Here is an 11,500-nt window from a genome sequence, read left to right as displayed (position 1 = left end):
TCTGCACAGTGTTTTCTGCTTCGTCCAAGTTAGCTCGATTAGCGACTGGATTCCTACTTGCATTGTATTTGCTACTAGAACTAAGGTTCGAGCACCGGTCAGACTTCGTAGCGCGCCAATCCGCCGGAGTTGCAACCGGAGCAGACCAGGAAAGCCCCAGATTACCTGCAGCGGCTCTTCGCGTCGAAATTCCGGGGACAGTTCTAGCATCGTGTCTTCGCTCAAGCAGCTGCTCGGTTTCAGCAAGTGGTTTATGCAAGGAGCAGAGCCAGTGGTGCCTCTTTCGCTTGAGGAGGACGGCCGCTCTGCTGAGCATTGTTGTAGAACTCCAAGACGACAGAAGGCATCAACAGCACAACGCATCGCCGAGTACGCTGAACTCTCTGGGAAGGACTGAAGATGGAAGAAGCCGAAGAGACCGAAGAATCAGTAAAATGAATGAAGCGCGAAGTAGTAATATCACTACATATAAATCAAACTTCGTCGGGGTCCCACCATCGGAGTGTTACTTAGTTGCGCTTGTAAACCATTTCACAGCAGCGAGATCAACGGCTCGAGGCTGACAGCAAACGAAACGCTTTCTGGACATATCCTTCCACTCGATGTGGTGCTGACTACATTTGCGCCCGCTTACCACGTAATTTTCTCTGTAGAGACCGTCAGCCAACCAGTGGGCACGCGCAACCAGTTGAGCCTTGCTCATTCGGGTTCTCGTTCGCGATGGCCGTGGTGAAACAACTAATGAGTCCCCGTCTTCTTGCCAGTAGAGGGAGAAAGCAAGCATGATATGTCACATGGTATGCTCGTTAGATAGCATCGATGGCAGCGGAAAAAGTGGCGGCGAAAAGAAAACAGCAAACCCTACGATAAAGTGGAACTCTAACCATTACCGCTGGGCAGACAGAGGGGCAGCAGAGACGATGAACCCAACGTTTTTAGTTCTGCTCTTCTATCGCTGGATGGTGGATTTCAATTTCAAAGAGGATTACGACAGTGTTACCCTGATCGTGCAGTTGGCCACCTCACACGACAATAAAGCGGGCGGCTGTGCTTGCATGCTTATTCTTCCGCCATCACCATGTCCGTGTCTTCCCGCGAATAAAGTAATTCTTCGTAACGCTGCCAAGGTTTGTGACAGCAGTGGTGGTAGTTGTAAACTTCAGGAGCTCGTGTATGGTTACAATCACTCCAGCTAACGTCTAAAATAATTTCGTGTACGTCACGAACACAATGATCGAAGATAACCGTGCTTTTGATTTACACCACTATCATGCCGAATAACAACCCAAACGCTAAAAAAAACGGACACAGGGTGAGAGTTGCGGCTCCATAGTGTGCGCTACCAAACTGACAGAAACAAAGAAGTGAAAGGGGGTCGTCTATGTCAAGGTTCTTGGACATCCAGTAGCCCTCTACCATTGCTGTTGGACGATGTGCTAATACACACTTGTGTTATTTTGAATAGAAATAAAATTGCTTTCGTCACTACAGCTAGTGTATCCTTCGCACCTGCAGCCATGCCATCGCACATGTCGTCAATGTCTGAGGATGTTGGCGGCCTTTGAAGAGTAAAGAGCCCCATGCCGCATGCCCAGTAGCTGTCGACGAACGGCCAGACGAAATATGCGAACAGGGTAACATTGGACTCCGCGGAGGGATGGAAAACGTATCGTCGATTCCCTCCATCATCTTTCTGGCTTGGAGAAGCAGACGGCGACGGCAAACGCCGCAAAATACCCCGTGAAACCATGAGGTCAATTATCTACATGACATGACATGACATCGTAAAAGGACACAAGCAAGCGACGTCACAGCCGAGAGAGCAATAACCCTTTATAGCGTACACAAAGCACTGTCGTGGTTTTCACCTTTTTTGCTGCTCCTCTGCTTTTCATCTCTAACTATAAGGTGAAACTGGCTGTATAAGTTTGTCGACAAGTGATCAAGTCCCTCCGTCCTATGTCAGCTTTGTGTGCAAACGAAGAAGTATTGAGACTGACAGCCTATACTCATCACTGCTGGTGGCAAGTTCTCTTCGCACCGCTGCATTCACCTTTGCGTCAATTTCTATCTGGATGGATTTCGAAAACAAAGGAGTGGCTATTTGCGACAGTAGACGTTCCCGGTAGAACTCGACAGAGGAACTCACTTTGAGCCTGTGCCCTGAGGCAGAGAGTGGCAGGTGCGTTGAGCGATGATACCGCCACACCGAATTCAGTTGTCTGGATTCGCTTTTCGGATATGTCTGCTCACCTTGAGAATTTCGCCTTCTCTCATCTGGGATTTCAAAGCGAAATGGTCCTTGAGCAGTTCCATCAAAAAAACTGCTTTTTCTGTCAGAGCCGTGCTGTCAGCGCCTTCTTCCCACGCTGTCTCATGACCAAAAGCAAACAGAGCAGCACATACTATAGCCTCAAGAATGAACAAATGACAGCATTCATTTCTGTAGTAAGCAAGAACTAGGCGAGGCGCATCGGCACCGAGAGGCCCTACAACTGTCCCTCCTACGGTAGAAGGTCGTTTCATTGTTAGGTCGCCGACTGAAGGGGTTCCTGAGACTCCGTTCGCGCCAGCGGCACCGGGGGCGACACTCTGAATGACAGACCAGCCACCCCCACTGCTTGCAACAACGCCTCGTAGATATGTCTGCAGGGCTGCTTGAACGATGAGACGCATATCAAACATCAGGCCACCGACGCCGGGGGATAGAAGTCCACCGCGAAGAAGTACCTGATCGCGCAACCACTGGACCTGGTCCTCCTGCAGACGAGCAAGCAGCGATTGACAGGAACAATCAATGTTGAGGGACCAAAGGACGCGGAGCATAGACATATGCGTCATCCATATCTCACGTTTGTCGCAACTTAACACGCGCCGCATGGTCTACTTTAAACAAGCCTGACACAGTCCAAGCAATTTGATATTTTGAAGCAAGGATGGAATACGATGTAAACGAAGAAATGACGAGGCCTCTGCAATTCCTGCCTGCCGGCCTCTGAACAGGGCCTGAGGAAATAAAACAAGTGCATATGCCTACAGAACATAACAAATATGGACTCATTCATACAAAGTTACTTTGTGTTGCATTGCATCGCATATCCGTGATAAAGCTGTGCATGCGAATGTATATTTTGTGCACAAATGTTTTGTATGATCATATGTGCACAATAAACGCACGTTGCTCATCAAATGCATCCATGCACATGATGGAGAATACGTCAAAAACAAGTGCCGGTAAAACGCACCAGATCCTCCTCGCGGATGCCATTGCGATGCATGCAGAGGATAGTGGCCACCAGGGAAGTCGGAGATACGATAAGGTTGGAAGACAGGTTGCCCATCAGGTGGTCCGCGAAGTCGGCAGTCAACTGTGAACGCGCCACATGCCATCGCGACTTTTCATCCGTTCACAAAGTAGGCTAACGAAGATGGAATAGGATGGCCTCCAGTTCGTCTGTGGCAGATCTCGCCCAGGTGGAAAACAACAGTGTTAATTTCTTTTAGAGGACCAAGTTCCAAGAAACATGGCTGGAATTTTGGCGTACTTCCAAGCATTTAACAGACTAACGGTAGGAAACGTACACTTGAATTCACGAAAGGAACAATGGTGGCGCCCAGCACCCTGTGTTTACGATTTCCTTGCTATGCTAACTCGACTGGTGTCCGAGAGTAATGAGATTGGTCCTCTCTGAAAAGCTAAAACCAAAGCCACATAGGAAGCAACTCCGTGTTTTGTCAGTCCCTCTCTTCCCCCATAGGAGTTTCTGTTCTGACCTTTTGACGAAGCTCATTGGGGACTCTTCTATAGTGGTTGGCTTGTCCTGCCATAGCTTCGCTTTCTTCTTCATTTTGCGGTTGATTCTTCTTCCCTCTCAGCCAGTCGGTAGATGTCTTCATGTGTTCTTGCTCTTGTTGTTGTCGCTGTCGGTATTCCGCAGGCTGGCCAACTTTCTCTTTCTCCTCGAGGTTACCATATGCAGTTCTTTCGCTTTCTGTTGCACCGGTGGCGCTCGGCGTCGGTTGAGGAGCGTTACTTGTTCTGCATCCAAGTGCCCAGTCACCTTCTGGTGCATGTCCAGCCTCAAGAGTGGGAAAGTATGCGCGACTGGAGGAGGTACTGTGGAGGTGGTTGCGCAAGAACGTCTGTAAATGAGGGCATTTGCGGAGCAAACATCAATGTGCCTAACACGATGCTGTGCTTGCAAACCAATTCACATTCTCATTGCCTCTATCCCCCTCAGTGTATCCATATATGCCTAGAACGAGAAAGCAGGACCAAAGAGACAGTCCAAAGAAACACTAATTTGCACTTGACCCATCTGATGGCAGGTGGGCCGCCTGCAACGCATTCTGATGCATGTCAATCTGGAGACCTCGTGCATTATGTACTGCACTGTATCTGTTTATCACATAGAATGTGACGCCTTCGGTGAAGGAGTAATGAACTCTGCAGAGAGGTCGAGAACTGGGTGAAGTTTTGGGGTGTCGCTTCGGTGGAGGCAAAGCAAGGACTGACCTTGAAAGTAGTGGGTTCGGCGATTTTAATGTACGCAGAGCCAAGGGGCTTGGAACCGAGACCGAACCGCTGTTGAAGGCCATTGCTATCTGTGCCTTGGATTTTACAGTCCTGGCCGTAACACGACATGCAACGAATGACATTGAGGACACGACGCAAGTCTTCTTTCTTCCTGTGGCCGCCTAAAAGCTCCTGCGGAAATGAGTCAGCTTCCAAAACCTTGTCGTACGAAATTGTGATTGGAACAAAAGTGACGTTCGGCTGTTCGAAGTCGAAGTACAGGTCCAGCACTGACCGGAGAATACCATTTTGTGGGCGAGAGAGCAAGCCTGTACAAAAGGAGAGGAATAGAGCCTACCGGAAAAGAGATGTCTTTCGGATTCCTCACCGCCGGGAGCCGGGAGTGTGATTTACATCTATGGAAAAGCCTAAATGAACGGTGTCTGTCACCTAAAAACTGCATACCGCGTTTGCCGAAAGCCGTGTGAAGCTAACCGCGCGTCGTGGCGTCCAGAATGACGCTCCCCATGTCACGGTGTGACACCGCCACTTGCACAGCCTTACCTGCGTAACCTGAATTCTTGATAGCACGGTATAGTTTGACACTGTATGTAGTAGTTGACAGAGATCATGCGTCTTCGTTCTCGTTAATCCCTACAGCGACTGCCACACGTTTGCCGCAGGTCCAGGAACGGTCTGAGAAATCCCGAAATATGCATACTACTATGCACATCATTGTCCGTTTGTCTAAGAGCACAGGCACGGAAACACTGAGGATGAATACTCAGCTCACCTGTTTTGCTTCGTCCGCCCTCAATAAAGAACTCGAGATATCCGTGACGCTTTGCAACTGCCTGAATATACTGGTGCACCACTGTATAATAAAGTCGGGAAGACGGGCTCTTCGTTTGGCTCTTTGATAGGCTGACGGGCTTTTTGAGAAAAAAGGTTCCAGAGTTTCGAAGAAGTCGATTTATGATCGCAATTTGCGCCAAATTTTCGTCCGCCGCCACGAAGGGGAGAGGCATCCCATTGCCGAGGCACATGTAAAATAGAAGGAGGGAATCCTGAAGGCAATGGCGGAAAGGTCCCGACATCCTGAAGATGCATAAAAATAAGCATGTACTGATATAAATACACGGGTAGCATGCCACGGTCCTCTCCGGCCCCGTTCTTTCTTACCATGTAAGACCTGTGTGTAGGTAGGAGGATAACTGGGCCGTGGCTCTCTTGCACCGTTTTTCTCAGTCGTTCGACCTCTGTGCTTTCAACAACAATGCGGTCGAAAAGCCGCAGAAACGCAGTGTGAAGAAGCCCTCCTAGGATGTAGACGGCCGGAGGTCTGATCGTCCCCGCAATTCTATCATACAGGTCCTGGGCGTCTCCTCGGACTTCCGCCTCGACTTCCGGCTGCGTTGTGCCTACATCCAGAGGTAAAGGGAAATATCATTGAGAAGAAAAACTTCCTCCACACCAGAACAGTTCTTTACATGTCATTCGATGAAATATCCATCGCGGTCATACTCTCGATACTCACGCGGCTTTGCGGTTCGCCCGTGTGATGAGGATGCGGGGCACCAGAAAAAAACAAGTGTCACGCAGACGCACGAGGAACACGAGGCAGTTGTGATGGGGAAGACGCATTTCAATAACGCCGGTCGCGCTTGCGTATACAACTACCACTTCACTTTTTCCTCGCCTGCTATTGTTCTCGTTTGCTCCTTCAAGCATTACTAGCTGTACATAAACGACAAAAAGATATCACAAATTTAACACACGGTGTGTGTTAAGTGTAACTGAACTGACCTGCAGCTTTCCCATTCTTTCGTCTTCTCTTGCCTTGCTTGCTAATTTGTATAGCGTCTTTGCGAATCACCGACGCCACTGCTTTGCTCCCTAGGACTGCATTCTCGATCGACCATGGAGAGGGGCAACATGGAAGAGGTCCAGTGTTCTTCAAGAAGGTAAAAGCGTCAGGACACGGAATGAGGCGGGCGAGGAATGGCGGCGGGTTATAAGGCTCGTTTAGGACGTGCTTGTACAAAAGGTTCACATACACATGTGGTGCTGGCGGGGGTTCACAGGCTGCAACCAACACAGCAGATACCCACGAGCTCGATTGAAGTGGCGGCGTGGGGGCTTGCAAGTCACAGTGCACTACATATTTGTGCATATACAGTTGTAATATGCATTGGCAGTACTCTTTCACACGCCTGTACGAACCGTTTGCAGGAATGCTATATCCGTATGTGTCTCTATATGTGCATGCACTGTCAACTCTGCATCGCACATAAAGATGCATCTTCCCGGATTTCCTTATCTTTCACCTCCGTTGGCAGACGCCTCCCCAAACTACAACTCTGGTGTTAGGTACAACAGTAAATGAATGTGAAAACATGTGACTAGTCGGAATGTGTAGGTATATCTTAATTGTTTACGTGTCGGTGTATTCACTCGTTATACATGAGCACACGTTCACTAATCAAGCTGGAAAGGGTTGTCTTCTCCACCTCTCTGCCTCTTCTGATGCATGCGTATCGATATATTTATAACCACTTATGCGTATTTGTATGCACATTTACAGCGACACCCTTTCCTTGATGGCGTTCCTTGTAAAAATCGAGTTGTTGGATGATGTGTATCATGCTGCGTAGTGGAGAGATGCTTTTGTAGACTGAAAATGCAGGCTATTTCAACAGTGGTGTATCATTATGTCCTTTTCTTTGAACTACACGGACACTCTGAAAAAGGTGTTCCATTCTCCTTGATGTGGTTGCGACTTGCCTGATTGCTCTTTAAGTAGCCACCGAGCAATCCCATAGAAGAAGTAGTGTGTCCAGCTCCGCCAATCGAGGTCTTCAGTTTTTAAAAGATATACATTGCGTTCTTCTGGAGTGAGCAGATGCTGAAGCTTGCGCATATTATTCTGTTCAAAGACCCATTCATGATAGGAAAAAGGGTGGAACGCTTCTGCGGCCTTCTCTACCTTCTTGATGCCAGAGTGATACATAACCGCGTTTCGCTTCAGGGGCGACGACGCAGGGAGCAAGTACCGTGTGATTGTTGCCGTAACTGCAGCCGGAAGCCTTTGCAGAAAGAAAAATCTCCTGTACAAGAAAACCACTGGCAAAAAATCCTTCGTCAAACCGATATGTAGCCAACAGTGACGATGATCTGCTGCGACTAGTTGTTGAAGCACACAGACATGCAAGCGAACCCGTACTCTGCACATATATCGCACGTGAGTTGTATGTAGAAACACACAAACGCGAATTTATTCGTGTAAGGAACTCATTATCGTGAGTGTGAGTTCCTGCCGCGAACAGGCGAAGGACTCAGACGACTGTTTATTTCGGTCTGTAGCACCAGATGCGTGAGTCTCTAACATACAGGTGGCAGCACGCTGGTCCCTTAACAGAGTCGATACAGAATCAATCGTTTGTTGTGGTCTTGTACGAATTGCTCGTACACACTCTTGTTTGCCCGAATCATCATTCGCATGCGTCAATTTCTCTGGGTTTGACGGCAGCACCTAGCACAATACGTCATCGCAATCATCACCCTTAGTTGGAAATGTGAATTCTTCAGAAGCCTACATCGGTAGTTGCAGTATCGTAAATAAAGCATTTCTATAATGTTTATTTTGGGTGAGCCGCCGGATTCACTCGAAGCTTTTTAGTAAAACAATCAGCTAACACTCGGCAGACGAGACAGCTTGACGTTCACGTTAACAGAACAGCGCGATATATAACTGGTATCTAATACTCAGCCAACTGAGACCACAAAATGGACGGTGTAAAGCCGTTCTGCCTCCCCCGTTGACATATGCTTTTCCCGCGAACCGACTTAGCAATGTCCGCGTGCCCGGCGGCAAGCAGTCAGTGAACACCCGCAATCTTTGTGTGGGTGAACATCAGCTTCTCTATACACGGTCCTGAAGTCGTCAGAATGCTCAACTATTGGCCTGTGTCCGTGGTCAACAGCACCTCGAACCAACTGCATACACTGGATTACGGGAAACCTATCTTTCCACGTGTCATCAAGCTAACGTTTCAACTATGTATGCCATGCCGGCACGGCAGCACCCACCGTAGGAGTTATGGATGCCTGTTTTCTTCCTTGAAACTGTTTGGGGGCCCAGAGTAACCAAATATGTGGCAGTAAAATTACGCAGGAAAATGCACGGCTCTCGTGACAAGAACTCTGGCGGCGGTTTTCTTCCCGTCCTAGACGGATTCTTACCGCCGAAAATCATCGAAATCGCCTTCAAAGTATGGTGTCTGTAGGTCTCGTGTGATCCTGTTGAAGAATGGATTCATCATGTTGTATTCTCGTCCATAATACAGAATGTCCCCCCATCTGACAGGGTTTGTATCACTTGTACAACAGTGAAACACGTAAACCCCAGGGACATCCCGTGGTCTCTGACATGCGCTGTCACCTCCTGCTCCCGTTTTGGAATGGTTCGAGTTAGCTGTTGTGGGCGACGGAAGTTCAGAAGACGCCGGAGATATATTTTTGGGAAGTGTTATAGCATGGGGAAGATACTGAGGCATTACACATTGTGCCGCAGCAAGCGATGCAGCTGCTGCTGGGTGTCCGCTTGCTTTCATTACTGACGGATTCGCGTACGCGTGCGCAGCGGCCACCGCTGCGCCAGAAACAATAAGAGCATCTGCCACAGTGTCGACAGGGACATTGTCGCCGATGAGATTTGGATTCGCTGGTAGGCATTTAAGAACGCCCAGAGCGCCTACACGCACCATGCAGGTCCATACCAACGGCAGGAGACAGCGGGCAGTCACACATCGTTTTTGCAACAATACCCACAGGTTGTGCTCCCGTATCTCACTACCATACTACACATGGTGTGCCTCGTGAGAGCGCTGCATTGTGAACAGTACCTGCTGCATAACGGCTTCTTCAGAGATAGGCAAGACGAGAAAAAATACACCGTGTAACGAGCCGCTTGCGGCGAATGTAACTCTGGACCGTTTAGCCTACACACTGTATAACTGCATACGGAGCGGCGTATACGTTGCCAGAAGTAGTGCAACGGGTATGAATTACTTATTTTAACCTGCATGATCATGGTAAAAGATAGTCAAACACGAAAGATCCAGCTGTACCTAAGCATTGTTCCCTGAGAACATGAGTCAGCTGAAACCTGTAAAATGCATGCAGCAGTTTACAAATATATGTATTCATGTGTATACAAATATATATATATATATATATATATATAGCGTTCACACATCTCTATATATTGGCCATATATCCTCGGATGCACAAAGTGCCTACAATCATGCGGATGCATTTTCTTACAAGACAAGTCAGTTGTGATTTGCTCTTCTGTAGTTATAAAAAAAGTGCCACACATCGGTTTCTTTGATTCAGCAATCCGACTTGTAGTGTACCACTGTACTGGATACTCACAGAGGAGAAACATGCCACCAGTAGCATTGAGATTGTCGATCCAACCTCGTCGAGGATGCTGGTAGGCCGCGCCGACGATCGACGGTCGTAGCATGCAAAGTGGAAATTTAACTTCGCTTTGCTCTGGATGGAGCAAGGCCTTTTCCCAGTCTCTAATGAGTAGTGCCTCAGAAAGTCTTTTTGTGAAAGTATACGTGTTGGGGAATCGTCCAAGAAGTTGTTTCTCAAGATTGGCAACGTCCAGGTGAGTGTACTGCAGACGCGTATTGACAAGCATGTGCGGTTGTGTATGTCGAGTAGAAGATGAAATATGTATGAGCTGTTCTTTCTCTACAGTCCATGAAAGAAAATATTGGCGAGATAAGGACCGTGAAACACGCGCTGAGAACCCTAAACGTTGCAGCCACCAAGACAGAGGCGAGGAGCGATGCCAGCGTCGCTCACATGCATACCGGCGAAGCGAAGTGTCGTCGACACGAGATGCTGACAGGCTGTCCTTTCAGAACGCGAATGACTAATATAACACATTTAGAACTGTGTCTGCGAATTGATATTGACTCAATAGAAACCTGGCCTCACCCTTGCCTCGTTGTCGCGAAGTTCTATCATTTTGTGTACAGCTGCTAGCAGTTCTTCAGTGTCCCACGAGAGAGGAAGAATATCTTCTTTCACGCGGCCTTCATGGTCGGAGTTGACATAGCATGTCGACGTGTGAACAAAAACCTGGAGAAACGGACATCCCTTGGCGAATTCCAAAATCCGCATTGTTCCTTCCACATTACTACGGTAGTTGTCTTTGAGAGGAGAATTGAAATGGACGCTCGCTGCAAGATGAATAACAACTGTCACCTCTTCTTGAAGTTTCCGTATGACATGCTTGTGCTGAATACCGAAATCGGGCTTCAACAGGTCACCAGGGACTGCGACCACACGTTTGCTAATCCATTCATTCCATCCGCCTTCATACTGATGTGCATTACGCATTTCGTCAAACGCTGGACTACTGAACACGTCGACGAGCAAACGCTCCTGGGCACTACGGCCCGCGGACGGTCGCAGGAGTACGTAGAGCTTCTTCACGGGGCATGATTTCAGCAGCTGCGCTAGCAATACCTTGCCTACAAAGCCACTGGCACCTGTCACCAACAAAGTCTGGTGAGGGTAAAAAGCCTGGATCATGCTAGAGTGTTCCATGTTGACGAACGAACGCAATACAGGCGGTAACAAGGCAGTTTGCAGTCGGTTTGTCTGCAAAAACAGAAAGTAACAGACACCTAATGCTTGCTATATTCTTTTTGTTCTGCGTGTCCGTGACACAAACACAGTAAACACAGGACTCTCCAAGTTATCAAGAGGTCCGAAATACGGGCGAGATACGAAAAACACTGTGCAGGCGACACAAGACACCACAGTAGTCTTCGCGGGCGCACAACGCCCCGGCCAAAAACTGTTTGCGAGTTCCTGTTGTGTGTATGTTTCCGGTCCCGGTTCGCGCCGATGTTACCACAGTACGAGTGTAAAGTCCTGAAGAAAAAAGTTAAATACAAA

General features: G+C 48.3%; 2 protein-coding genes across 2 annotated transcripts; both read right to left on the bottom strand.

Moving 5' to 3' along the window:
- Nucleotides 1-2,214: 2,214 nt before the first annotated feature.
- Nucleotides 2,215-7,115, bottom strand: TGME49_203570 (acyltransferase domain-containing protein; the record flags this gene model as incomplete). The annotated part of the gene is made up of 6 exons (XM_002367598.2): nucleotides 6,323-7,115; nucleotides 5,699-5,926; nucleotides 5,310-5,583; nucleotides 4,517-4,845; nucleotides 3,246-3,368; nucleotides 2,215-2,760 (listed from the first exon to the last, which is right to left on the bottom strand). Exons 1-6 carry the CDS (start codon nucleotides 6,335-6,337, stop codon nucleotides 2,215-2,217), a joined length of 1,515 nt encoding a protein of 504 aa, XP_002367639.1. The 5' UTR covers nucleotides 6,338-7,115.
- Nucleotides 7,116-7,244: 129 nt separating this feature from the next.
- TGME49_203580 (NAD-binding domain 4 domain-containing protein) lies at nucleotides 7,245-11,484 on the bottom strand (the record flags this gene model as incomplete). The annotated part of the gene is made up of 5 exons (XM_018779259.1): nucleotides 10,532-11,484; nucleotides 9,953-10,205; nucleotides 9,149-9,269; nucleotides 8,759-8,875; nucleotides 7,245-7,602 (listed from the first exon to the last, which is right to left on the bottom strand). Exons 1-5 carry the CDS (start codon nucleotides 11,144-11,146, stop codon nucleotides 7,245-7,247), a joined length of 1,464 nt encoding a protein of 487 aa, XP_018637349.1. The 5' UTR covers nucleotides 11,147-11,484.
- Nucleotides 11,485-11,500: the final 16 nt, after the last annotated feature.

The sequence above is a fragment of the Toxoplasma gondii genome, chromosome VIIa (genome assembly GCF_000006565.2).
Source record: "Toxoplasma gondii ME49 chromosome VIIa, whole genome shotgun sequence".
In the NCBI taxonomy this organism is placed as follows: Eukaryota; Apicomplexa; class Conoidasida; order Eucoccidiorida; family Sarcocystidae; genus Toxoplasma; species Toxoplasma gondii.
Note: the sequence above shows the minus strand (reverse complement) of the source record. Positions and strands in the feature narration are given on the sequence as shown.